The 26,945-nt window shown below is 45.7% G+C and overlaps 1 protein-coding gene across 5 annotated transcripts; it reads left to right on the top strand.

The window, feature by feature from the left end:
• Positions 1-212: 212 nt before the first annotated feature.
• On the top strand, positions 213-6,582 carry LOC124680903 (histone-lysine N-methyltransferase, H3 lysine-9 specific SUVH1-like). Of its 5 annotated transcripts, none has more exons than XM_047215919.1 (4): positions 213-487; positions 2,698-5,334; positions 5,408-5,472; positions 6,199-6,582. In XM_047215919.1, exons 2-3 carry the CDS (start codon positions 2,805-2,807, stop codon positions 5,425-5,427), a joined length of 2,550 nt encoding a protein of 849 aa, XP_047071875.1. In that variant the 5' UTR covers positions 213-487; positions 2,698-2,804; the 3' UTR covers positions 5,428-5,472; positions 6,199-6,582. The 5 variants fall into 5 exon arrangements, with proteins under 5 accessions (XP_047071875.1, XP_047071874.1, XP_047071873.1 ...); XM_047215918.1 differs by having other exon boundaries at positions 6,193-6,582; XM_047215917.1 differs by having other exon boundaries at positions 2,698-5,472.
• Positions 6,583-26,945: the final 20,363 nt, after the last annotated feature.

Genomic DNA, 26,945 nt, shown 5'->3' with positions numbered 1-26,945 from the left:
TCGTTCTTTTTAGTAGCGTAGATATATATCGGGGCCTTTACTGTCCTCCTGACCGGGCCTACAGTCGGGCCCTGGCTGGGCCAGGATTGATCACTGATCGGGTCCGTCATCACGACATCCATCAGGCCCAGCTCGATTTGCAGCTCTAGCCCTATACTTGCTTTCTCTCTATAAAAATAAAAAGACATAGAGCACTAGTACTGCTCCGATCCACCCTGCCAGCCAGCCACGAGGCTACTTCGATAGTTCGATCCCCCTCTCCACCTCTCCCTCGTCGGGTCCGATGCCCTAGCTCGGCGGCCGTCGCTCCTCCAGTTCCCCACCCGTCACTTGCCGCTTCCTCCCACCGTTGCTCCGCTGTCCCAGAGCTCGTCACACCGCCACATCCCTGCCGCCGACCGCCGCACTTGGAAGAACCAGATCGAGACCAAGAGCCGAGACGGGAGACGCGACGCACACTGCCGTACCCTTCGCCATCTCCATCTGGGTGAGTATGATGGGGTTCTGGACCGTGCTGAGCTGAATCTTCTTTCTCTTGTGTCTCTCGTCCTGTTACGCAGGAGAACTACCATCCTTATTGATTCGTGAATAACCGGTTGCTACACGAAGAGGCTAATGTCTGCTCTTCAAATCGAATGATGCTGTATTCGATGTCCTGAGCTATATGCACCGCATGCCATATATGCACATTTTATGTCCTATTCTAGAAACGGCAGCACTGTTGTGAGGTTATCTACTTATCTTCACCTAAGTTTAGGTAAATGTTTTTCAATATAAATTTAAAATTCACACAAATAATAAGTGTTAAATCTAAATGAAGATTTTGAAATTGAGAAATGAAATTGGTACTGCAATGTCAGTGCCCGAGCAGCATATTGGATAGGATGGCGGTGTGGGTTTGCAGGTGGTGGTCAGCTAGGCGTTGAAGGGATATGCGGGGGCTGGTGGTGGGTCAGTGAAGATGGCCACGCATATTTTGTGGGGACATATGCTGCCTTTCCGAGCCTGATGTGCCATAACCATGGTTAAAAAAAGGTGCGCCTAGGCATGCGCTTAAGCGCTCTTGGGCGCTAGACGACAGCAAAATGCCTAGGCATGCGCTTAGGCGAGATAGGTGCAAGGTGGAGGCAAAACTAGGAATTATCGCCTAGTGCTTTTTTGAACACTGGTCCTGTTGTGTGCTCAAGCCTTACTGCCAAGGTTCAAAATATTGGATGTCAGCCTTATATTGGTTTTGCTTGAAAAAAGCGATATGGTCAAAATATTGCCGGATATGACCGATATTGTGGCCGGTATGATATAAACGATTTTTAGAAACCATGTTTAGCATGACGTGGCGTGTCAATTTTAAATAGTATTTTCATTGTAAATTTGGAGCCCCCTCCCATACAGCCTAAAACAATCCTTTCTATACTCTTCTCAAAGTCCCTGACACCTCCTCCCCATCATCCTATCTGCTCTAATGACGTCGTTCTATCTGGATGTGTTGTTGGTAAGCCCTAATTTCCTTTTCTTTGAGCAGTCAAATTCGGAGCTTTCTTTTTATGCCATTTAGTTGTGGAGTATTACTTTGATCCTTCTGTGTGTGAATCGCTCAGTTCCTAGGTGTGTGCAAGATCAATCCTAGTAGAGTCCTGTGATCTGTTTTGTGAACCGAACGATAGGACTTCCTTAGGTACATGTGTCCACCTATGTTCAATTTAGATATGTGTCCACCATGTTTGTAGAGCCTATAACTCTAAAATCCTTTATTGGACTACAAGTAGAAGATTTTTCAACAACCTTTTGGGATTTTGCAGTAGGGGTGCTGGAGATGATGGTGCCAGTATTTCCTGGTTGATAATTGGCATAATGTCAATTATATTAGTTGCTACCATCTATAATTCTCATAAGGTTAACCATTTAAGCATTAATGTATTACCAGCCATTCTTTTTGAAATCTGGTTGTTTAACTTGTTTTACCTGCAAAATGATGTTCTGTCTTCATCTCATTATCAATTGTTGTGTTAAACTTTCTATTTTTCAACTTGTTGCTACAAATGTGAAGTTCTATTCTAATCTTAGTTTCGTTCTACAGATTTAAATAGCAAACATGTATTGAATTTGTACCGATAGGTTCTTTTTCTTTTGCTTATTTGTTGTGCTATGCTCACCTGAAGTTGCCTCAGCTCTGAGCCACGTGTAGTCGAAAAAACCTTAGAAAAAATCTCAATAGTATGCATTACTCTCTCCAAGCCCTGAGAAGTGTTGTTTTTTAACTTTTCATGTTTTGCTGCCATAGCTTGTACGACAGGAAACAAAACAATATCATGGAAGCATTTTATGTCAAAGAGCCATGCTATATTTGCACTGACAATCTTAATATTACAAAATTAACAATGTTACAAGTTTGACTGATGGCACATGTACTAAGCACAATTGATTTATTTATCTTTCTTTAAAAATTTATAAAAGCATTTTTCTTTGTTTGTTACGATTGTGCTTTTAGTGTTGCATGTCTTCTTTTTAGTAATTGGTGAACTTTTTTTTTTTCAGAGTACAGTAATTGGTGAACTGTTGATCTGTGATGAGCAATCAGAATTTAGTGTTTTTCTAGATCTGCTGTTAATGATTCATGGTCTTCATCGAACAACCAACAGTTTAAGTTCTTTATCAATACCTTATATTCAGGATGCTGACTGGTCCTTTTGTTTTCAGTTTTCCCTGAAGTATGACCTGTGGACAAGTCTAGAGCTGTGGAGGAAGATACAAAGGAATTGCTGGCATAATTTTTCATCTGGGAAAAGATCAGTTGACATCATAAAATGGCTGGAAATCAGCAGACGGCTTCAGTTGTGCTGAATGACACAACAATCATTGATGCCAAACCGTTGCGCACACTGACCCCCATGTTCCCTGCACCGCTTGGGATGCACACTTTCACCCCTAAAAGCTCACCTTCAGTTGTCTGTGTCAGCCCGTTTGGACCATATGCTGGAGGTGCCTACCTGGGAATGCCTGCTGGTGTTCCACCAGTGTTTACATCTGCTCCTGCAGATCCCCACCTGGCGCAGCCATATATGGTTCACATGAATGGGGTTGCAAATGCTAATGGTACTGCAAACAACACAATGGTCACCCCTGTGTTGCAAACTCCCCCAGCGGTCTCTACACAGGAATCTGGTAAGAAGAAGAGGGGGAGGCCGAAACGTGTGCAAGAAACTACTGTTCCGTCCGTTCCTCCACTTCATTTGGTTCCTGCGGATCCTCCAGTTAATTTGGTTCCTGCAGATCCTCCAGTTAATTTGGTTCCTTCAGTTCCTTCAGCTCCCCCGGAAAGTAATGATATTGTTCTCCAGACACCCCCTTCTACAATTTCGCATGAATCTGGTAAGAGGAAGAGGGGACGACCCAAGCGTGTGCCAGATGTTTCTGTCTTACCAACTCCTTCAGCGCCTGTACCAGATGTTTCTGTCTTACCAACTCCTTCAGTGCCTGTACCGGTTGTTTCTGTCTTACCAACTCCTTTAGTGCCTGTACCGGATGTTTCTGTCTTACCAACTCCTTCAGTGCGTGTACAGGATGGTAAACCTGTCTCCCAGACACCTCCTGCATCCAGTGTGCATGAATCTGGTATGAATAAAAGGGGACGCCCCAAACGTGTACAGGATAGTTCAGATACTCCAACTCCTACAAAAAAGAGTGAGCCCTTTATGCAGACACTTTCTGCAGTCACCTCACTAGAGGATGGTAAGAGGAAGAGAGGACGGCCGAAGCGTGTGCCTGATAGTTCAGTAACTGCTTCAAGTCATTCAGGCCTTTCAATAGATGCTGACACTGGTGACACATCAAAGCGTGGACGGCCTAGGAAAATTGATACTACCCTGCTGCACCTGCCCTCTTTGTCTTCAGATGATCCTAGAGAATCTGTAGATAATGTACTTCTGATGTTTGATGCACTGCGGCGGCGACTCATGCAGCTGGATGAGGTTAAGCAAGTAGCAAAGCAACAGCATAACATGAAGGCCGGAAGTATCATGATGAGCTCTGAACTTCGCATCAACAAGAACAAGAGGATTGGAGAGGTTTCAGGTGTCGAGGTTGGTGACATGTTCTACTTCAGAATCGAAATGTGCCTGGTAGGGCTGAATAGTCAGAGCATGGCAGGGATAGATTACATGTCTGCTAAGTTCGGTAATGAAGAGGACCCTGTGGCCATTTGTGTAGTATCATCTGGAATGTATGAGAATACTGAAGATGATCCAGAGGTTCTGGTTTACGCAGGACATGGCATGTCTGGGAAGGATGATCAAAAGCTTGAGAGAGGCAATCTTGCACTGGAGAGGAGTTTGCATAGAGGTAATCCCGTCCGAGTCGTTCGCAGTGTAAAAGACTGGACTTGTTCAACTGGTAAGATATACATATATGATGGCCTTTACAAGATCAGAGAAGCCTGGGTGGAGAAAGGAAAGTCTGGTTTCAATGTGTTTAAACACAAGTTGCTCAGGGAACCTGGCCAACCTGATGGCATTGCTGTGTGGAAGAAGACTGAGAAATGGAGGGAAAATCCATCCTCTAGAGATCGTGTTATATTACACGACATATCACACGGTATGGAAAGTAAGCCTGTCTGCCTTGTAAATGAGGTTGATGATGAGAAAGGTCCTAGCCACTTCACATATACAACTAAACTTAACTACATGAATTCTCTGAGCTCAATGAGAAAGATGCAAGGTTGCAAATGCACAAGTGTATGCCTACCTGGTGATAACAACTGTTCCTGTACACATCGAAATGCTGGTGACCTTCCTTACAGTGCTTCAGGCATACTTGTTAGCCGGATGCCTATGTTGTACGAGTGCAATGATTCATGCACTTGTTTATATAATTGCCGGAACCGGGTTGTGCAAAAGGGTACCCAGATCCACTTCGAAGTGTTTAAGACTGGAGATCGAGGTTGGGGCCTTCGTAGTTGGGACCCAATTCGAGCTGGCACATTTATCTGTGAATATGCTGGTGTAATTGTTGATAAGACTACTGTTGAGGCAGAAGATGATTACATTTTTGAGACCCCTTCTTCTGAGCAGAGCTTAAGATGGAACTACGCACCAGAATTACTGGGTGAACCTAATCTTTCTGACTTGAATGAATCATCTAAGCAGCTGCCATTAGTTATTAGTGCAAAACGAGCTGGCAACATAGCTCGCTTTATGAACCACAGCTGCTCACCTAACGTTTTTTGGCAACCAGTTCTATATGACCATGGTGATGAGGGATATCCACATATCGCGTTCTTCGCAATCAAGCATATTCCTCCAATGACAGAGCTTACATATGATTATGGTCAGAGCCAAGGTAATATCCAACAGGGAATTAATTCTGGGCGTCGGAAGTCCAAAAATTGCTTATGTTGGTCTCGCAAGTGCAGAGCTTCCTTCGGTTAAATAAGCAACCACATATGGGAATCATGGAAGCATAATTTAGCAGTTCGAGGTGCATGATTTCTGATCTTTCTTTCTTTCTCAAGATTACTTCTAAAATTGTCATGCTTCCATTTTAGGGACTAGTATTATCTAATAGAGTTGATGTTCTAGTAATAAACTGTGATGCTTGTGCTCTGAAGGGTCTGATGTATTCTGAGATGTTGACTGATTCAAATATTCCAGTAGAGGCTTTCTATTTTAGTGTCTTTGAGTAAAAATTAAAATGGTAAGAGCTGGTTCCTGACTGCGCTCTTCTATAATACCGCACTCACAAGAGTAGTTAGATAAAGACTGTATTTTTTTGTTGTTGTGTTGCATATTAAATTTCACTTCGGAGATGTGCTTCAAATTTGGCAATCTTGGTAACCAGGAATCAGAGAATAAATGAACTGTATATCCACTTGTAGGAATGTTTCTGTACGAGTATTGAAACAAGTTTCAAAAGCTCAATTTTGTACTGGATCGGGCCATCCTATTAGTAAACCTCTTTGGACAGATTTATCAGATTGGGATATTCTTGATCGGTTTGGTTGGATGGATTATTTTAGAAAAATTTCCTCTCACAGGATTTACATTACTGAGCTTATTTGCCTTATTTATAGTTATGAAATTCGCACAAGGCTCAACACAGTGTCAAGCTAAAACTCTCTTTTCTTTCACATCCACCTTTAGATCCTGTTAAATGTATTTCTCGGTTCCTATCCCTGACGACCCAATCTTTTTGAAACAGAAACAGCTGATCGTTGTGGCATCAGAAGCAGCAGGGGTGTATTTCCTGTTCCATCCACAATTGAAATAGGTGTGCCCCTCTTCGTGGCTAGAATGCCAGAGTATAGAATTTTGTTGGGCAAAGCACCAGATCTTTCAATAAGGGCAATCTATGTTTACTATGTTGTTAGTGTAGTTATCTGGTCCTGTCTAAGACCACCCAGTCGAACTTTATGTGTGATCGCAAGATCTTTCCAGAATCTTGCGGGGCAGTAGCGGATCTATCGTTTTATACTTTGTAATCCTAGTGGCTGCATAATGCATCCTGTAGTCTCCATGGAGAGTGAATGAAAGCCATAATAACTGTGTGGCAGCTGGGTTTAATAATTTGGAATTGGCTGTGTTCGTAGCATATATATATGCATGAAGTGAATCAGTAGGTAAGATGGTAGATTATCAATGTTATGATGTGAGCCGTGTTTCGTCAGCACCACTGAAGTCTGGATCAGTTTTGCTTTGGTTTTGGCTTAAGTGAACTGAGAATATAATGAGAATATAGGAAAAGGTTGGTAAGGTCAGCCTTTTTCTAGAGATTACCAAAAGGTCCGTGATCTTTTATGCTGATGAATGCTAGGCAAAACCTCCGAAGTGTGAACGTCCAGTGTGAGAGCATCTCCAGACAGCCGCGTCCAGAGGTCCAACAAAGGTATTTGGGTGCTTCGGGCAATTTTTTGTTCCCAAGCCTCCTTCTGTCCGGTGAGGTCTAATATGTTGTCCAGACGAGGAGACATGGGCCTGACGCGTCAGCGAGACATAAAATTCGCGTGCTTCTCCCGCCGCGCATTTCTATCCTCCCAAAAGATTTCACTGCTTCTCCTGCCAATTCATTTTTCATCCCGTCGTCGCTACTCTCTCTCCCTCCCGCCGCCGGTACCCTCCCATCCATGGCGCTGCCGATGGGCCCCAAAAAAAATGGTCAAGAAAGCGGCCACCAAGCCGCGGGCAATGAGACGAAAGGGCCGAAGGCGCCCTTCGCGATGTCGCGGAAGGCGTCGGCTGCGAGGAAGAAGCCAGAAGGCTGGACCGACGAAGGTGGGAGCAAAACTGCCTGCGGCGCAAGCTGTCGACGACGGAGTGAAGGGGACGGCAGGTGCAGCATGAGAAGAAGTCAGTGGCGGCGCGTGCGCACCAGAAAGCGCTGGCCGTGTGTATCGCTGCTACCAAGGCGAGCCTATTGAGTACATTGGGTTGGGCCCAACGTACATTCCGGGAATGGTGTCCCCAAGTGGAAGGTTCTGCAGGATGAATGTATCTGCGAGTCGTGGTCGACGATGAGCCATGACTCCATCATCAACGCCAACTAAAAGTACCGAAAGTATTAGACGAGGATTAGGACGGAGTTCGATGAGCAAGCTAGTCAACAAGGATTACCGCACGAAGACAATGAAGAGGAGAAAAAGGCAATGTTGACGTGCTGGGCCATCATCCAGGCGTCTCTGAACATGTTCCATGGGTTTCCTAACAAGGTCGAGACTAAAGGCGACAACGACACGAACATCAACGATATGGTACGTCTCTTTCTACGAAAAGTTTTAGCGCCCTTTGATCAGTTCGACAGCGCCATGGCTATGTCCCGGAAGAACTTGGAAGGGTTTAGGCCTTTCGTGCTGATGCATTGCTGTAGCAAGCTAAACGAACGAGAAATGGCGGTTGACGCGTATTTCGTTGTCCAAGGGAAAAAATGCCATTGATCTGGATGCGCCGCTCGCACATCGGCATGGTGCCTTATCGGCAACAAGGCTGCCAAGGCCGCCTTGGCCGATGCAGCGGCGACCGAGAAGACGCAGGCGTCGAGCACACAGTGCCTCGCCGAGGTCTCCTTTACCCTACTCTCCCGTGACAAAAAACACCGACGAAAGGTGGGCGACGCTGCTCAAGAGGCAAGAAGAGAAGATGGAGCTCAAGAAACGCATGGAGGACATGTACCTGCTGACCGCGTCGACTGCTGGAATGTCTCCCCGGACGCGGGTGGCGCACAACTTCTACAATGGCATGATCCTCGACTACATCGAAGCCAAGATGGCGGCGGCCGAGGCAGCAGCAGCAACCCCAACCCCGGAGGCAGAGCCGACACCAGCAGGTGCGTCTGCGACATCGTCTGCTAGTACACCTGCGTCGGCGGCATCGACATCTGCATCTTTGTCGGCCTCGGCATCAACGACGGAGCAAGCACACCGGGCAGAGCACGACGAGGTCGTCGTGATCGATGGGCCTACGTCGACTCAGGATGCGTCGTCGGCGTCGCCACACCCCTTCTTCTAATTTATGTTTAGCCTGCACCACATGTCTGTAATATGATCGTGTTGGAGATATGCCCAAGAGGCAATAATAAAAGTGGTTATTATATATCTTTGTGTTTATGATAAATGTTTATATACCATGCTATAATTGTATTAACCGAAACATTGATACATGTGTGTTATGTAAACAACAATGAGTCCCTAGTAAGCCTCTTAACTAGCTTGTTGATTAATAGATGATCATTGTTTCATGATCATGAACATTGGATGTTATTAATAACAAGGTTATGTCATTATATGAATGATGTAATGGACACACCCAATTAAGCGTAGCATAAGATCACGTCATTAAGTTATTTGCTATAAGCTTTCGATACATAGTTACCTAGTTCTTTCGACCATGAGATCATGTAAATCACTTATACCGGAAAGGTACTTTGATTACATCAAACACCACTGCGTAAATGGGTGGTTATAAAGGTGTGATTAAAGTATCCGGAAAGTATGAGTTGAGGCATATGGATCAACAGTGGGATTTGTCCATCCCGATGACGGATAGATATACTCTGGGCCCTCTCGGTGGAATGTCGTCTAAATAGCTTGCAAGCATATGAATAGTTCATAAGAGACCACATACCACGGTACGAGTAAAGAGTACTTGTCGGGAGACGAGGTTGAACAAGGTATAGAGAGATACCGATGATCAAACCTCGGACAAGTAAAATATCGCGTGACAAAGGGAATCGGTATCGTATGTGAATGGTTCATTCGATCACTAAGTCATCGTTGAATATGTGGGAGCCATTATGGATCTCCAGATCCCGCTATTGGTTATTGGTCGGAGAGAGTTCTCAACCATGTCTACATAGTTCGCGAACCGTAGGGTGACACACTTAAGGTTTGATGTCGTATTAGTAGAACTTGAATATGGAATGGAGTTTGAAGTTTTGTTCGAAGTCTCGGATGGGATCCCGGACATCACGAGGAGTTCCGGAATGGTCCGGAGAATAAGATTCATATATAGGAAGTCATTTTATAAGTTTGAAAATGATCCGGTGCATTTACGGAAGGTTCTAGAAAAGTCCGGAAGAAATCACTTTGGAAGGCGGAGTCCCGAAGGGACTCCACCTCCCATGGCCGGCCAACCCTAGAGGGGTGGAGTCCCAGGTGGACTCCACCAAGGGTGGCCGGCCACCCCTCATGGAAGGGTGGGAGTCCCACTTGAGGTGGGAATCCCACCTTGGGTAGGTTTCCCTACACATGGAAGGTTTTGGGTTGGGGTCTTATTCGAAGACTTGTAGTCCAACACTTGGGGGTTCCACCTATATAATGAGGGGCGAGGGGAGGGGGCCGGCCACACAAAAGCTACCACCTTGGCCGCACCCCTTGGAGGCCGGCCACCCCCTCTCCCCAAACCCTAGCCGCCCCACTCCTCCACCTCTCCCGCAACGCTTAGCGAAGCTCCGCCGGAGATCTCCATCGACACCGCCACCACGCCGTCGTGCTGCCGGATTCAAGGAGGAGCTACTACTTCCGCTGCCCACTGGAACAGCGAGAAGGACGTCGTCTTCATCAACACCGAACGTGTGACCGAGTACGGAGGTGCTGCCCGATTGTGGCACCGTCAAGATCTTCTACGCGCTTTTGAAAGCGGAAAGTGATCGTCTACCGCAGCAACAAGAGCCTCATCTTGTAGGCTTTGGAAATATTCAAGGGTGAGTCTCGTTCATCCCCTCGTTGCTACCATCTTCTAGATTGCATCTTGGCTTGGATTGCGTTCTCGCGGTAGGAAATTTTTTGTTTTCTATGCTACGAATCCCTACAGTGGTATCAGAGCCGTGTCTATGCATAGATGGTTGCACGAGTAGAACACAATTGTTTTGTGGGCGTTGATGCTTATGTTGTCTTTAGTTTGAGTACTTTGCATCTTTGTGGCATAGTGGGATGAAGCGGCTCGGGCTAACTTTACATGACCGCGTTCATGAGATTTGCTCCACGCTCGACATGCAACTTGTATTGCATAAGTGGCTTTGCGGGTGTCTGTCTCTCCTACTATAGTGAAGATTCAATTTACTCTTCTATTGACAACACTAGTATCACCGTTGTGGTTCATGTTCGTAGGTAGATTAGATCTTACTCGAAAACCCTAAACCATGTAAAATATGCAAAGCAAATTAGAGAACGTCTAACTTGTTTTTGCAGGGTTTGGTGATGTGATATGGCCATAATGTGATGTAGCCCCGCTCACCGACGACACTACATCAAGACCAACTAGTCCCCCAAGTGGACCGATGACACGAGCCCGAGTCAAGGCTCTACATGATGAGGTGAACTCGCTCCTTACCACCCTTGATCTTGGTACCCCTTTGGATGGATTGCTACCTCATGCCGACGTGCTATGTGTCATTAGGTACAAGGCGCATCAAGACCCCGGAGAGGAGGAGGCGCCAAGGTCAAGGGAGGGAGAGAAGCAGCTGGACATGGAAATGATCATGAAGCCGAAGCCGACGTCGCTCGAAGCGCTCCAAGGAAGAAACGGACGCTAGCCGGTCCAGGACCCGGTCGGACCGGACCCACAATCGGACGCCCCGGTCACAGGCCCGGTCAACCGGGCGCAAACCGGGCCAGCTCCCTCGTACCGGGCGACGACCGGACCCAGGACCGGAAACTTCGCAGATTTCCGGTTTGCGCCCGGTCGACCGGACCCATGACCGGACAGCCCGGTTACGAGCCCGGTCGAGCCGGACCCATGACCGGACAGCCCGGTCCCGAGGCCCGGTCGGACCGGACACAAACCGGATCCGACGGGAATGCTCCACCAAGCTGCCTTAACTTATCCATTCGCGTACTGTTCGCCCTTGCTGGCTATGTGTGACTATATAAGTAGCTGGAACCCCTCCTTAGCTCTTTAGACTTGTTTTGAACTCAAACCTACCTTTGAGCTTAGTCTCCCTTGGGTATCATCCCTCTGTAATCAAGGCACCTTGGTTGTTGACTTTGATCTTGTTGAATGAGATTCTAGTACTAGTTACTCTCTCTCCTTCACCAAGCTCTTCCTCTCCAACCCCAATCTCTCTCCGAGAATTCTGCCACGTGCCTCTTCCTCGGAGATTCTATTGGCGTGGTCCATCGAGCCACGGAGGTAAGCATCGGGTGTATCGGGTTGGTGTGCGTGCGTGAGTCTCGGAGTTCCTCGTGCCCGTCGTGTTCCTCGCGTTCTCCCATCTCTCCCCTTGGTTTCGAAGTCAATCCGCGAGATCGGGCCACACACGGGGTCTTAGACCTCATCATATGGTATCAGCAGCTCTTGGTTACCGCGGATTTGACCCTCCACCCACCCGATTTCGTTCCTAGAAAATTTTCCAAAAAATCCCCAAAAATAGCCCCAAATTGCCTCTTGACCGATCTGTGATTTGGTTGCGTTTTGAGTGGTTTTGGTCCGTGGATTTGGTGTTGTTGTGCTTGATCTACTATTTCCCCAACTTTGAGCCTCCAATTCCATCGTTTCCCTTCGATTTGGTCGATTTGGTTTTGGTTTGGGGAAGAACAGGAGAGAGAAAGTTCAAAATCGTGAAACCCGGTTTCGGACCCGGTCAACCGGGCCACAGACCGGACGGGCCAGCACAGAACCCGGTCGACCGGGCGGAAACCGGACTGGCCGGTTGATGGCGTGTATTTCACACGTTCGTTGGGCAACCCCAAGAGGAAGGTATGATGCGCACAGCAGCAAGTTTTCCCTCAGAAAGAAACCAAGGTTTATCGAACCAGGAGGAGCCAAGAAGCACGTTGAAGGTTGATGGCGGCGGGATGTAGTGCGGCGCAACACCAGAGATTCCGGCGCCAATGTGGAACCTGCACAACACAACCAAAGTACTTTGCCCCAACGAAACAGTGAGGTTGTCAATCTCACCGGCTTGCTGTAACAAAGGATTAACCGTATTGTGTGGAAGATGATTGTTTGCGAGAGAAAATAGTAAAAACAAGTATTGCAGCAGATTTGTATTTCGAGTATTAAAGAATGGACCGGGGTCCACAGTTCACTAGAGGTGTCTCTCCCATAAGATAAAAGCATGTTGGGTGAACAAATTACGGTCGGGCAATTGACAAATAGAGAGGGCATAACAATGCACATACATGACATGATAAGTATAGTGAGATTTAATTGGGCATTACGACAAAGTACATAGACCGCCATCCAACTGCATCTATGCCTAAAAAGTCCACCTTCGAGGTTATCATCCGAACCCCTCCGGTATTAAGTTGCTAACAACGGACAATTGCATTAAGTATGGTGCGTAATGTAATCAACAACTACATCCTCGGACATAGCGCCAATGTTTTATCCCTAGTGGCAACGAGCACAACACAACCTTAGAACTTTACGTCACTCGTCCCGAGTGTCAATGCGGGCATGAACCCACTATCGAGCATAAATACTCCCTCTTGGAGTTAAAAGTAAAAACTTGGCCGAGCCTCTACTAGTAACGGAGAGCATGCAAGATCATAAACAACACATATGTAATAACTTGATAATTAACATGACATGGTATTCTCTATCCATCGGATCCCGACAAACACAACATATAGAATTACGGATAGATGATCTTGATCATGTTAGGAAGCTCACAAGATCCAACAATGAAGCACAATGAGGAGAAGACAACCATCTAGCTACTGCTATGGACCCATAGTCCGGGGGTGAACTACTCACTCATCACTCCGGAGGCGACCATGGCGGTGTAGAGTCCTCCGGGAGATGAATCCCCTCTCCGGCAGGGTGCCGGAGGAGATCTCCGGAATCCCCCGAGATGGGATCGGCGGCGGCGGCGTCTCGGTAAGGTTTTCCGTATCGTGGTTTTTCGCATCGGGGGTTTCGCGACGGAGGCTTTAAGTAGGCGGAAGGGCGAGTCGGGGCCCGACGAGGGGCCACACCATAGGGCGGCGCGGGCCCCCCGGGCCGCGCCGCCTTGTGGTGTCGCCACCTCGTGGCCCCACTTCGTATGTTCTTCGGTCTTCCGGAAGCTCCGTGGAAAAATAGGCCCCCGGGTCTTCGTTTCGTCCAATTCCGAGAATATTTCGTTACTAGGATTTCGAAACCAAAAACAGCGAGAAAACGAGAGCTGGCACTTCGGCATCTTGTTAATAGGTTAGTTCCGGAAAATGCACGAATATGACATAAAGTGTGCATAAAACATGTAGGTATCATCAATAATATGGCATAGAACATAAGAAATTATCGATACGTCGGAGACGTATCAAGCATCCCCAAGCTTAGTTACTGCTCGTCCCGAGCGAGGTAAAACGATAACAAAGATAATTTCTGAAGTGATATGCCATCATAACCTTGATCATACTATTTGTAAACATATGTAGTGGATGCAGCGATCAAAACAATGGTAATGACATGAGTAAACAAGTGAATCATAAAGCAAAGACTTTTCATGAATAGTACTTCAAGACAAGTATTAATAAGTCTTGCATAAAAGTTAACTCATAAAGCAATAAATCAAAGTAAAGGTATTGAAGCAACACAAAGGAAGATTAAGTTTCAGCGGTTGCTTTCAACTTGTAACATGTATATCTCATGGATAGTTGTCAACATAGAGTAATATAACAAGTACAATATGCAAGTATGTAGGAATCAATGCACAGTTCACACAAGTGTTTGCTTCTTGAGGTGGAGAGAGATAGGTGAGCTGACTCAACATAAAAGTAAAGAGAATGGTCCTTCAAAGAGGAAAGCATCGATTGCTATATTTGTGCTAGAGCTTTTATTTTGAAAACATGAAACAATTTTGTCAACGGTAGTAATAAAGCATATGAGTTATGTACATTATATCTTACAAGTTGCAAGTCTCATGCATAGTATACTAATAGTGCCCGCACCTTGTTCTAATTAACTTGGACTACCGGATCTTTGCAATGCACATGTTTTGACCAAGTGTCACAATGGGGTACCTCCATGCCGCCTGTACAAAGGTCTAAGGAGAAAGCTCGCATTTTGGATTTCTCGCTTTTGATTATTCTCAACTTAGACATCCATACCGGGACAACATGGACAACGGATAATGGACTCCTCTTTAATGCATAAGCATGTGGCAACAATTATTATTCTCATATGAGATTGAGGATATATGTCCAAACTGAAACTTCCACCATGAATCATGGCTTTAGTTAGCGGCCCAAAGTTCTTCTCTAACAATATGCATGATCCAACCATGAAGGTGGTAGATCTCTCTTGCTTCAGACAAGACGGACATGCATAGCAACTCACATGATATCCAACAAAGAATAGTTGATGGCGTCCCCGAAACATGGTTATCGCTCAACAAGCAACTTAATAAGAGATAAAGTGCATAAGTACATATTCAATACCACAATAGTTTTTAAGCTATTTGTCCCATGAGCTATATATTGCAAAGGTGAATGATGGAATTTTAAAGGTAGCACTCAAGCAATTTACTTTGGAATGGCGGATAAATACCATGTAGTAGGTAGGTATGGTGGACACAAATGGCATAGTGGTTGGCTCAAGTATTTTGGATGCATGAGAAGTATTCCCTCTCGATACAAGGTTTAGGCTAGCAAGGTTATTTGAAACAAACACAAGGATGAACGGTACAGCAAAACTCACATAAAAGACATATGGTAAACATTATAAGACTCCATACCGTCTTCCTTGTTGTTCAAAACTCAATACTAGATATTATCTAGACTCTAGAGAAACCAAATATGCAAACCAAATTAGCAAGCTCTAAGTATTTCTTCATTAATGGGTGCAAAGTATATGATGCAAGAGCTTAAACATGAGCACAACAATTGCCAAGTATCAAATTATCCAAGACATTTTAAAGTTACTACATGTATCATTTTCCAATTCCAACCATATAACAATTTAACGAAGATGAAACTTCGCCATGAATACTATGAGTAGAGCCTAAGGACATATTCGTCCATATGCTACAGCGGATCGTGTCTCTCTCCCATAAAGTGAATGCTAGGATCCATTTTATTCAAACAAAACAAAAAAAAACAAAAACAAACCGACGCTCCAAGCAAAGTACATAAGATGTGGCCGAATAAAAATATAGTTTCAGGGGAGGAACTTGATAATGTTGTCGATGAAGAAGGGGATGCCTTGGGCATCCCCAAGCTTAGACGCTTGAGTCTTCTTAGAATATGCAGGGGTGAACCACCGGGGCATCCCCAAGCTTAGAGCTTTCACTCTCCTTGATCATATTGCATCATACTCCTCTCTTGATCCTTGAAAACTTCCTCCACACCAAACTCGAAACAACTCATTAGAGGGTTAGTGCATAATAAAAATTCACATGTTCAGAGGTGACACAATCATTCTTAACACTTCTGGACATTGCATAAAGCTACTTGGACATTAGTGGATCAAAGAAATTCATCCAACATAGCAAAAGAGGCAATGCGAAATAAAAGACAGAATCTGTCAAAACAGAACAGTCCGTAAAGATGGATTTTATTAGGCCACCAGACTTGCTCAAACGAAAATGCTCAAATTGAATGAAAGTTGCGTACATATCTGAGGATCATGCTCGTAAATTGGCTTAATTTTCTGAGCTACCTACGGGGAGATAGACCCAGATTCGTGACAGCAAAGAAATCTGGAACTGCGCAGTAATCCAAATCTAGTACTTACTTTTCTATCAAAGACTTTACTTGGCACAACAAAACATAAAACTAAGATAAGGAGAGGTTGCTACAGTAGTAAACAACTTCCAAGACACAAATATAAAACAAAAATACTGTAGTAAAAACATGGTTTGTCTCCCATAAGCGCTTTTCTTTAACGCCTTTCAGCTAGGCGCGGAAAGTGTATCTCAAGTGTTATCGAAGGGTGGTGCACCTACAGCGGGGTTTGGAGTTTTCTCAACCATGCATAGTATATTGGATACATAAGTTTCAGCGTCTCCCTTCTCATTAGTCTTGGGCTTGCTACTCTCATCAAACAAATTTTCAGGAACAAGCCAAGCATAGTTATGTTCTAGTGCATCATTCATAGCTAGGAGTTTACATGGTATTGGTGCTTTGATCTCCCCACCATCATCAATATTATTAGTGTATCTTATTCTATCCATGTCCATCTTTTCAAGGAGACCAACAAAATTAGTATGAGAACCAAGCATATTAAATTTAGCAAAGACCTTTCTAGCCTCTCTTGCTAGACCACCAAATTCTCTAAGAAGGGTTTCTAAAACAAAATCTTTCTTTTCCCCTTCTTCCATATCACCAAGTGTAAGAAACATGTGTTGGATTATAGGATTTAGATTAACAAATTTAGTTTCCAACAGGCGAACTAAAGCAGCAGCAGCAATTTCATAAGTAGGAGCAAGTTCTACCAAGTGTCTATCTTCAAAATCTTCAATGGTACTAACATGGGTGAAATTTTTTTCTATATTGTTTCTCCCAATGATAGACCCACGTCCTACCGGTATGTTCTTTGTGGTGAAATTAAGAGGAAACATGATGAAATAAGTAAAGTAAATGCAAGTAACTAATTTTTTGTGTGTTTTAAATATAGCAAACAAGACAGTAAATAAAGTAAAACTAGCAACTAATTTTTTTGTGTTTTGATATAATGAAGCAAACAAAGTAGTAAATAAAATAAAGCAAGACAAAAACAAAGTAAAGAGATTGAGAAGTGGAGACTCCCCTTGCAGCGTGTCTTGATCTCCCCGGCAACGGCGCCGGAAAATATGCTTGATGGCGTGTATTTCACACGTTCGTTGGGCAACCCCAAGAGGAAGGTATGATGCGCACAGCAGCAAGTTTTCCCTCGGAAAGAAACCAAGGTTTATCGAACCAGGAGGAGCCAAGAAGCACGTTGAAGGTTGATGGCGGCGGGATGTAGTGCGGCGCAACACCAGAGATTCCGGCGCCAACGTGGAACCTGCACAACACAACCAAAGTACTTTGCCCCAACGAAACAGTGAGGTTGTCAATCTCACTAGCTTGCTGTAACAAAGGATTAACCGTATTGTGTGGAAGATGATTGTTTGCAGAGAAAATAGTAAAAACAAGTATTGCGAGCAGATTTGTATTTCAGTATTAAAGAATGGACCGGGGTCCACAGTTCACTAGAGGTGTCTCTCCCATAAGATAAAAGCATGTTGGGTGAACAAATTACGGTCGGGCAATTGACAAATAGAGAGGGCATAACAATGCACATACATGACATGATAAGTATAGTGAGATTTAATTGGGCATTACGACAAAGTACATAGACCGCCATCCAACCGCATCTATGCCTAAAAAGTCCACCTTCAGGTTATCATCCGAACCCCCTCCAGTATTAAGTTGCTAACAACAGACAATTGCATTAAGTATGGTGCGTAATGTAATCAACAACTACATCCTCGGACATAGCGCCAATGTTTTATCCCTAGTGGCAACGAGCACAACACAACCTTAGAACTTTCACGTCACTGTCCCGGTGTCAATGCGGGCATGAACCCACTATCGAGCATAAATACTCCCTCTTGGAGTTAAAAGTAAAAACTTGGCCAGAGCCTCTACTAGTAACGGAGAGCATGCAAGATCATAAACAACACATATGTAATAACTTGATAATTAACATGACATGGTATTCTCTATCCATCGGATCCCGACAAACACAACATATAGAATTACGGATAGATGATCTTGATCATGTTAGGCAGCTCACAAGATCCAACAATGAAGCACAATGAGGAGAAGACAACCATCTAGCTACTGCTATGGACCCATAGTCCGGGGGTGAACTACTCACTCATCACTCCGGAGGCGACCATGGCGGTGTAGAGTCCTCCGGGAGATGAATCCCCTCTCCGGCGGGGTGCCGGAGGAGATCTCCGAATCCCCCGAGATGGGATCGGCGGCGGCGGCGTCTCGGTAAGGTTTTCCGTATCGTGGTTTTTCGCATCGGGGGTTTCGCGACGGAGGCTTTAAGTAGGCGGAAGGGCAGAGTCGGGGCCCGACGAGGGGCCACACCATAGGGCGGCGCGGGCCCCCGCGGCCGCGCCGCCTTGTGGTGTCGCCACCTCGTGGCCCCACTTCGTATGTTCTTCGGTCTTCTGGAAGCTCCGTGGAAAAATAGGCCCCCGGGTCTTCGTTTCGTCCAATTCCGAGAATATTTCGTTACTAGGATTTCTGAAACCAAAAACAGCAGAAAACGAGAGCGGCACTTCGGCATCTTGTTAATAGGTTAGTTCCAGAAAATGCACGAATATGACATAAAGTGTGCATAAAACATGTAGGTATCATCAATAATATGGCATAGAACATAAGAAATTATCGATACGTCGGAGACGTATCACCGGTCCAGGAGCCGGTCCAACCGGGCCCCATACCGGGCGCATTTTCGCGCCCTCCTTCGACCTCGACGTCCGGCGATCTCCACCACCACCACCACCACCACCATCGCAGGTATAACTTGCAGCTTTCACCTTGTAACCCCTCTTCCTTTTGCGATCTATCCCATCGAGCATTGCTTGTCTAGTGTTGCGAGACATTGCACGTGGCCCCGCATTGTGAGGTGTGTGTGTCGCGTTGAGTAAGGCATCCAAGCAAACACTCGTGTGGCAAGATAGCAAAAGCGAGGCTAACGCTAACATAGTGCGTGAAAAAGCCCCAAAAACACAAAAAGAGTGCGAGTAGCACCATACATCCATACATCCATACGCCCATACATACAAAAGTGTCCAAGTGCCACCAAAGATACAAACGAGTGCAAGTGCCACCATATACAAAAGAGAAAAAGCTTTTAAGCAAAGAGAGATACGAGAAGAGAGGCCGCGTGTGAATCTAGTTGTCTCTTCCTTTGCAACCAAAGCTTTGCCTCTCCTTGTGTTAGTGTGACACCGAGCACTTATACATACACTTTTCCGCTCACTTTTGGTTGCACTAACCCCGCTTATCTCGTGTGTGTGTTCCACAACTTTTCCGTGTTTATAGTGATCTTCACATTGACATTTGGATTTTTGGACCTTACCCACTTTTAACAACATACTCGATCTTGGATTTGTCTTTTGGCTTTCCACAACACTCGCCTAACACCATATTTGCTAGCTTTTGCGTGTGGTTTTGCGTGTGTTCCCGATACACTTGATCTTGCTTTCGGCTTGGTGGATTGCCTCAATACTATCTTACCTTGGTAAGAGTGCGAGGTAGTCTCCTTCCACTAACATACACAACATAGTTCTTGTCTTTACATCATGGATAGGAGCGGAGATGATGCAAGGGATGGAGAAGTCCTCCGCAACACCGAGAGGTTGGCTACTCAACACAACCTATGGACGCAACGACAAGAGTTCAAGGAGCAACTCACACTCTTCGAGACACGCATCGATGAGCAATACGATGAAGTGGCACACAACTTCTCCGTTGTGAACCAAGACTTGGCTCTCCTTCGCGAAGCTACGGACAACTTGAATGGCCAAATGGCGGCCAATGATGCAAACATGGAGCGGCGCATGGATAGCCTCGAGCGCGCCATCACCAACTTGGGTCGTCATCACCGACACCGCTCTACTTCATCATCCTCAAGCTCATCACAAGATTACTACTCTCATGGTCACCGTTCGTCCTCAAGCTCCTCCTCAAGGCATGAAGACCATCATCGACCTCATCGCTCACATGCTCGTCATGAAGACTCTCGCTCCAACTCTAGGCGAGGAGAAATCCATCGCCATGCTCGTCCACAAGAACGTCCTCCACAAGATCGTCCTCAACCGGATGGCAATGCCCACCATGGGCGTGACGGCCACCCACATGACAACGTCTTCCACAACATGGAGCCACATGGTGATGCTCAAGGCCATGGACATCAAGACCAACCGAGGCGTGATCTCCGCAATCATCCTCGCCATGACCAACGTGGAAGAGGAGACCCACCACATGAGCAAGATGAGAGGGCCATCTTTGGGCGTCGTCAACCACCTCGTCAAGATCTTCAACCACATCCTCACCGTGAACCAAGTGAAGCAAGTGTGCACCTCCAACGCCAACCCAATGCTATGGTTGGCCGTAGAAGACCTCCTATTCCTCCTCAAGCCGCAAGAGATGAAGGTGCCCCTCCTCGTCGAAGAAACTTGGAGGATGAAGAGAACATGTTTGGAAGACTCAAGTTCACCATGCCAAAGTTCAAGGGAGAAGAAGATGCCGAGGCCTACCTCTCATGGGCACTCAAGGTTGACAAGATATTCCGCATCCACAACTACTCCGGTGCCAAGAAGGTGGCTATGGCGTCGCTTGAGTTCGAGGACTACGCAAACACTTGGTGGGAGCAAGTCCTCACTCTTCGAGAAGAGAAGGGTGAACCTCCAATTGACACTTGGGAAGAAATGAAGAAAGAGATGCATGCTCGCTTTGTCCCCACGCACTACATGACCGACCTCTTCAACAAGCTCCAAAAGTTGAAGCAAGGCACCAAGACCGTCGAGGAGTTCTACAAGGAGATGGAGCTCACTATGATGCGAGCCAACATCCAAGAGTCCGAGGACCAAACCATTGCTCGTTTCTTCAATGGCCTCAATTACCCCATCAAGAGGATCGTCGAGTTCCAACCATACTCCAACATGGTTGAGTTGGTCCATCAAGCGTCGAAGGCCGAGCGCCAAGTGATTGAGGACATCAAGTACTCCAAGGCCAAGACCTATTTCTCCTCCAAGCTCGCTACATCGACTCCTCCTACTACATCAACTCCTCATGCTACAAGTGCCAAGGCCGACGTGTCCTCTACAACATCCAAGAAACCGACTATCCAAAGTCGCATGAAGCAAACGGTCTCCTCCACCGCCTCCTCTAAGGCATCCACGGGACCCTCTAGTGTCACTTGCTTCAAGTGTGGCACCCAAGGTCACAAATCGTTTGAGTGCAAGAACACCAAGGTCATGATCACTATGGAGAATGGTGATATCGAGACGCTTGATGAGGATGAATATGAAGCCCTTGTGCAAGCCGCCGTGGAAAGTGAAGAAGCTTATGAGCAAGAATGTGGAGAAGATCCTCTCTTATGTGAGCATGACCCAAGTCCCTCACTTGTGGTCACAAGGGTGCTAACTACGCAACCTCATGATATGGAAGAACAACGGTGCAACATCTTCCAAACCCGTGCCGGAATTGGTGGCAAGTCGATCAAGGTCATCATAGACGGTGGAAGTTGCCATAACCTTGCAAGCACCGAGTTGTGTGAGAAGCTCAACCTCACTCTCCGCAAGCATCCTCACCCTTACCATATCCAATGGTTGAGTGACAAGGGCAACGTCAAGATACAACATACCGTCACCGTCACTTTCAAGATTGGACCTTATGAGGATACTATTGAGTGTGACGTGGTACCCATGACGGTGTGCCACATGTTGCTTGGCCGCCCTTGGCAATATGACAAGAAGGCTATACATGATGGACTCTCCAACACATACACCTTCAAGGTCAACGACAAGAAGTTCGAGTTGCGCCCCATGACTCCTAGCCAAATCATCGCCGACAACGCGAAGGCTCTAGCGAGGGCACAACACCACTTCCACCATAGTGAGTTGAGAGGTGAGGGAGCGACCCACCAAATGGAGAGTGAGCGCCACAAGCCATACATGAGTGAGCGAAAGAGCGTCCTCCTAGCCACCAAAAGCGAGTGGAGAGAAGTGCAAGCAAACCCATCCACCATATTGCACTACGTCCTCATATGCAAGGGACCATCATCGGCGACTAACGACTTAACCAACATTCCTTCGTCTTTGTTGTCTCTTTTGAAGGAGTTTCAAGACGTCTTCCCCGACGAGCTCCCTCATGGACTACCACCGCTTCGAGGCATCGAGCACCGCATCGACCTCATACCCGGCGCTCCGCTTCCAAACCGTGCCGCCTACCGCACCAACCCCGAAGAAACAAAGGAGATACAACGCCAAATACAAGATCTCCTCGCCAAAGGGTACGTCCGCGAAAGCCTTAGCCCTTGTGCGGTTCCCGTGATTCTTGTGCCTAAACCGGATGAGACGCAACGGATGTGTATGGATTGTCGCCCCATCAATGCCATTACCGTCCGTTACCGCCATCCCATTCCGCGTTTAGATGATATGCTCGATGAGCTTAGTGGTGCCACGATTTTCTCTAAAGTCGATTTGCGTAGTGGTTACCATCAAATCCGCATGGCTATTGGTGATGAATGGAAAACGGCATTCAAGACCAAACTCGGTCTATATGAATGGCTCGTTATGCCTTTCGGTCTTTCCAATGCTCCATCTACTTTCATGCGCCTCATGAATCACATCTTGCGTCCTCTCATTGGCAAGAGTGTGGTTGTCTATTTCGATGACATTCTCATTTATAGCAAAAATCTCGAGGACCATGTGCAACATGTGAGAGAAGTCTTGTGCATCTTGCGTCATGAAAAGCTTTATGCTAACCTCCCCAAATGCACCTTTGCTCAAAACAAATTGGTTTTCCTTGGCTTTGTGGTTTCCGCTAATGGGATTGAAGTTGATTCTTCCAAGGTAGAGGCCATCCATAATTGGCCTACTCCTACAAATGTTGGCCAAGTCCGAAGTTTTCATGGACTTGCCGGTTTCTACCGCCGCTTTGTGAAAGATTTTAGCACCATTGCTTGCCCTTTGAATGAGCTTACCAAGAAGAATGTTCCGTTTGTTTGGGGCAAGGCCCAACAAAATGCTTTTGATGAGTTGAAGAAACGCCTTACCGAAGCTCCCCTTCTTGTTCTTCCAAATTTTGCCAAAACTTTTGAGATTGAGTGTGATGCAAGTGGGCTTGGTATTGGTGGTGTTCTTATGCAAGAGGGCAAACCCGTGGCATACTATAGTGAGAAGTTAGATGGCGCACGCCTCAACTATCCTATATATGACAAGGAGCTCTATGCTTTGGTTCGTGTTCTTGAAGTTTGGCAACACTATCTTTGGCCAAAAGAGTTTATCATTCATTCCGACCATGAGTCTTTGAAGTACTTGAAAAGCCAACACAATTTGAACAAACGTCATGCAAAATGGGTTGAGTTCATTGAGTCCTTCCCATATGTAATCAAATACAAGAAGGGCAAGGACAATGTAGTAGCGGATGCTCTTTCCCGCAAAAACACCCTTTTGCTTACTCGCTTGGATTTTCATGTCTTGGGACTCGAAGAGATCAAAGAACTCTATACTTCCGATTCTTTCTTTGCTCCGATATTTGAGAAGTGTTCCGTTGACCGAGGATTTGATGACTTCTATTTGCACAAAGGCTACTTGTTTAAAGCCAACAAAATTTGCATTCCCGAGTCTTCTCTTCGAAAGTTACTCTTGCAAGAGTCACATGGTGGTGGCCTTATGGGACATTTTGGTCGGGACAAGACACTTGCGATGTTATCCACTCACTATTATTGGCCGAAGATGAAGCGGGACGTGGAGCGCCTTTGCAACCGTTGCACGACATGCCTTCAAGCTAAGTCTACTTCCAATCCTTATGGTCTTTACACACCTTTGCCTATACCTTATGCACCATGGACGGATATTAGCATGGATTTTGTTCTAGGATTGCCTCGCACTAAGCATGGTCATGATTCTATATTCGTGGTAGTGGATAGATTCTCTAAGATGGCTCATTTCATACCTTGCCATAAGAGCGATGATGCTTCACACATTGCTTCATTGTTTTTCAGGGAAATTGTTCGCCTACATGGAGTGCCGCAAAGCATTGTGTCGGATCGAGACGTCAAGTTCATGAGTTATCTTTGGAAGTCGCTCATGGCAAAGTTTGGAGTGAAGCTCTTATTCTCATCATCCTCGCACCCGCAAACGGACGGCCAAACGGAAGTGGTCAATCGAAGCCTCTCCACCCTTCTACGCATCCTCGTGAAGAAAAACTTGAAGTCATGGGAGGAATGCCTTCCACACGCGGAGTTCGCCTACAACCGCGCCAAGCACTCGACTACATCAAGGAGTCCCTTCATGGTCGTCTACGGGTTTGAGCCGCTCACGGCACTCGACATACTCCCGCTCCCCCTTCATGAGCGGATCAACATGGATTTCGACAAGCGCACCGCTGATGCGTGTAGTTGACACGTCCGTTGGGAACCCCAAGAGGAAGGTGTGATGCGCACAGCGGCAAGTTTCCCTCAGTAAGAAACCAAGGTTTAATCGAACCAGTAGGAGTCAAGAAGCACGTTGAAGGTTGATGGCGGCGGGATGTAGTGCGGCGCAACACCAGAGATTCCGGCGCCAACGTGGAACCTGCACAACACAACCAAAGTACTTTGCCCCAACGAAACAGTGAGGTTGTCAATCTCACCGGCTTGCTTTTTATAATTCTACAAGGAAATCCTAAATTTTATAGCAATTCTACTACTCCAAAATAAAAAAGAACCCGCAAATTCTTTTTTGAAATTTAAAGTAAGCGCGCTATTCTAAATCGAAGTAAAGCCAAACTTTCTCAAACTTTCTAGTCTATTTATTATATTAAATTATGGCTTTATTACATTAATAGAAAGGAAATAAAATGAGAAATCTTTGCCATCCAATCTGATTAGAATATCATGAAAGTCTAATTGGCATAATTTTTTTTCGTAACAAAGGGTTAACCGTATTGTGTGGAAGATGATTGTTTGCAGAGAAAACAGTAAAAACAAGTATTGCAGCAGATTTGTATTTCAGTATTAAAAGAATGGACCGGGGTCCACAGTTCACTAGAGGTGTCTCTCCCATAAGATAAAAGCATGTTGGGTGAACAAATTACGGTCGGGCAATTGACAAATAGAGAGGGCATAACAATGCACATACATGACATGATAAGTATAGTGAGATTTAATTGGGCATTACGACAAAGTACATAGACCGCCATCCAACCGCATCTATGCCTAAAAAGTCCACCTTCGGGTTATCATCCGAACCCCTCCGGTATTAAGTTGCAAAGCAACGGACAATTGCATTAAGTATGGTGCGTAATGTAATCAACAACTACATCCTCGGACATAGCGCCAATGTTTTATCCCTAGTGGCAACAACACAACACAACCTTAGAACTTTCTCGTCACTCGTCCCGGTGTCAATGCGGGCATGAACCCACTATCGAGCATAAATACTCCCTCTTGGAGTTAAAAGCAAAAACTTGGCCGAGCCTCTACTAGTAACGGAGAGCATGCAAGATCATAAACAACACATATGTAATAACTTGATAATTAACATGACATGGTATTCTCTATCCATCGGATCCCGACAAACACAACATATAGAATTACGGATAGATGATCTTGATCATGTTAGGCAGCTCACAAGATCCAACAATGAAGCACAATGAGGAGAAGACAACCATCTAGCTACTGCTATGGACCAATAGTCCAGGGGTGAACTACTCACTCATCACTCCGGAGGCGACCATGGCGGTGTAGAGTCCTCCGGGAGATGAATCCCCTCTCCGGCAGGGTGCCGGAGGAGATCTCCCAGAATCCCCCGAGATGGGATCGGCGGCGGCGGCGTCTCAGTAAGGTTTTCCGTATCGTGGTTCTTCGCCTCAGGGGTTTCGCGACGGAGGCTTTAAGTAGGCGGAAGGGCAGAGTCGGGGGCCTGACGAGGGGCCCACACCATAGGGCGGCGCGGCCCCTCCTTGGCCGCGCCGCCTTGTGGTGTCGCCACCTCGTGGCCCCACTTCGTATGTTCTTCGGTCTTCTGGAAGCTCCGTGGAAAAATAGGCCCCTGGGTCTTCGTTTCGTCCAATTCCGAGAATATTTCGTTACTAGGATTTCGAAACCAAAAACAGCGAGAAAACAGAGACTGGCACTTCGGCATCTTGTTAATAGGTTAGTTCCGGAAAATGCACGAATATGACATAAAGTGTGCATAAAACATGTAGGTATCATCAATAATATGGCATAGAACATAAGAAATTATCGATACGTCGGAGACGTATCAAGCATCCCCAAGCTTAGTTCCGCTCGTCCCGAGCAGGTAAAACGATAACAAAGATAATTTCTGAAGTGATATGCCATCATAACCTTGATCATACTATTTGTAAACATATGTAGTGGATGCAGCGATCAAAACAATGGTAATGACATGAGTAAACAAGTGAATCATAAAGCAAAGACTTTTCATGAATAGTACTTCAAGACAAGTATTAATAAGTCTTGCATAAGAGTTAACTCATAAAGCAATAAATCAAAGTAAAGGTATTGAAGCAACACAAAGGAAGATTAAGTTTCAGCGGTTGCTTTCAACTTGTAACATGTATATCTCATGGATAATTGTCAACATAGAGTAATATAACAAGTACAATATGCAAGTATGTAGGAATCAATGCACAGTTCACACAAGTGTTTGCTTCTTGAGGTGGAGAGAAATAGGTGAACTGACTCAACATAAAAGTAAAGAGAATGGTCCTTCAAAGAGGAAAGCATCGATTGCTATATTTGTGCTAGAGCTTTTATTTTGAAAACATGAAACAATTTTGTCAACGGTAGTAATAAAGCATATGAGTTATGTACATTATA

This window comes from Lolium rigidum, unplaced genomic scaffold, assembly GCF_022539505.1.
Source record: "Lolium rigidum isolate FL_2022 unplaced genomic scaffold, APGP_CSIRO_Lrig_0.1 contig_30453_1, whole genome shotgun sequence".
Taxonomy (NCBI): domain Eukaryota; kingdom Viridiplantae; phylum Streptophyta; class Magnoliopsida; order Poales; family Poaceae; genus Lolium; species Lolium rigidum.
The sequence above is the reverse complement of the archived record's forward strand: the minus strand, read 5'-3'. Positions and strand labels throughout refer to the sequence as shown.

Coding starts and splice junctions, on each gene's coding strand:
- LOC124680903 (XM_047215917.1), top strand. CDS start 2,805: ATGGCTGGAAATCAGCAGACGGCTTCAGTTGTGCTGAATGACACAACA.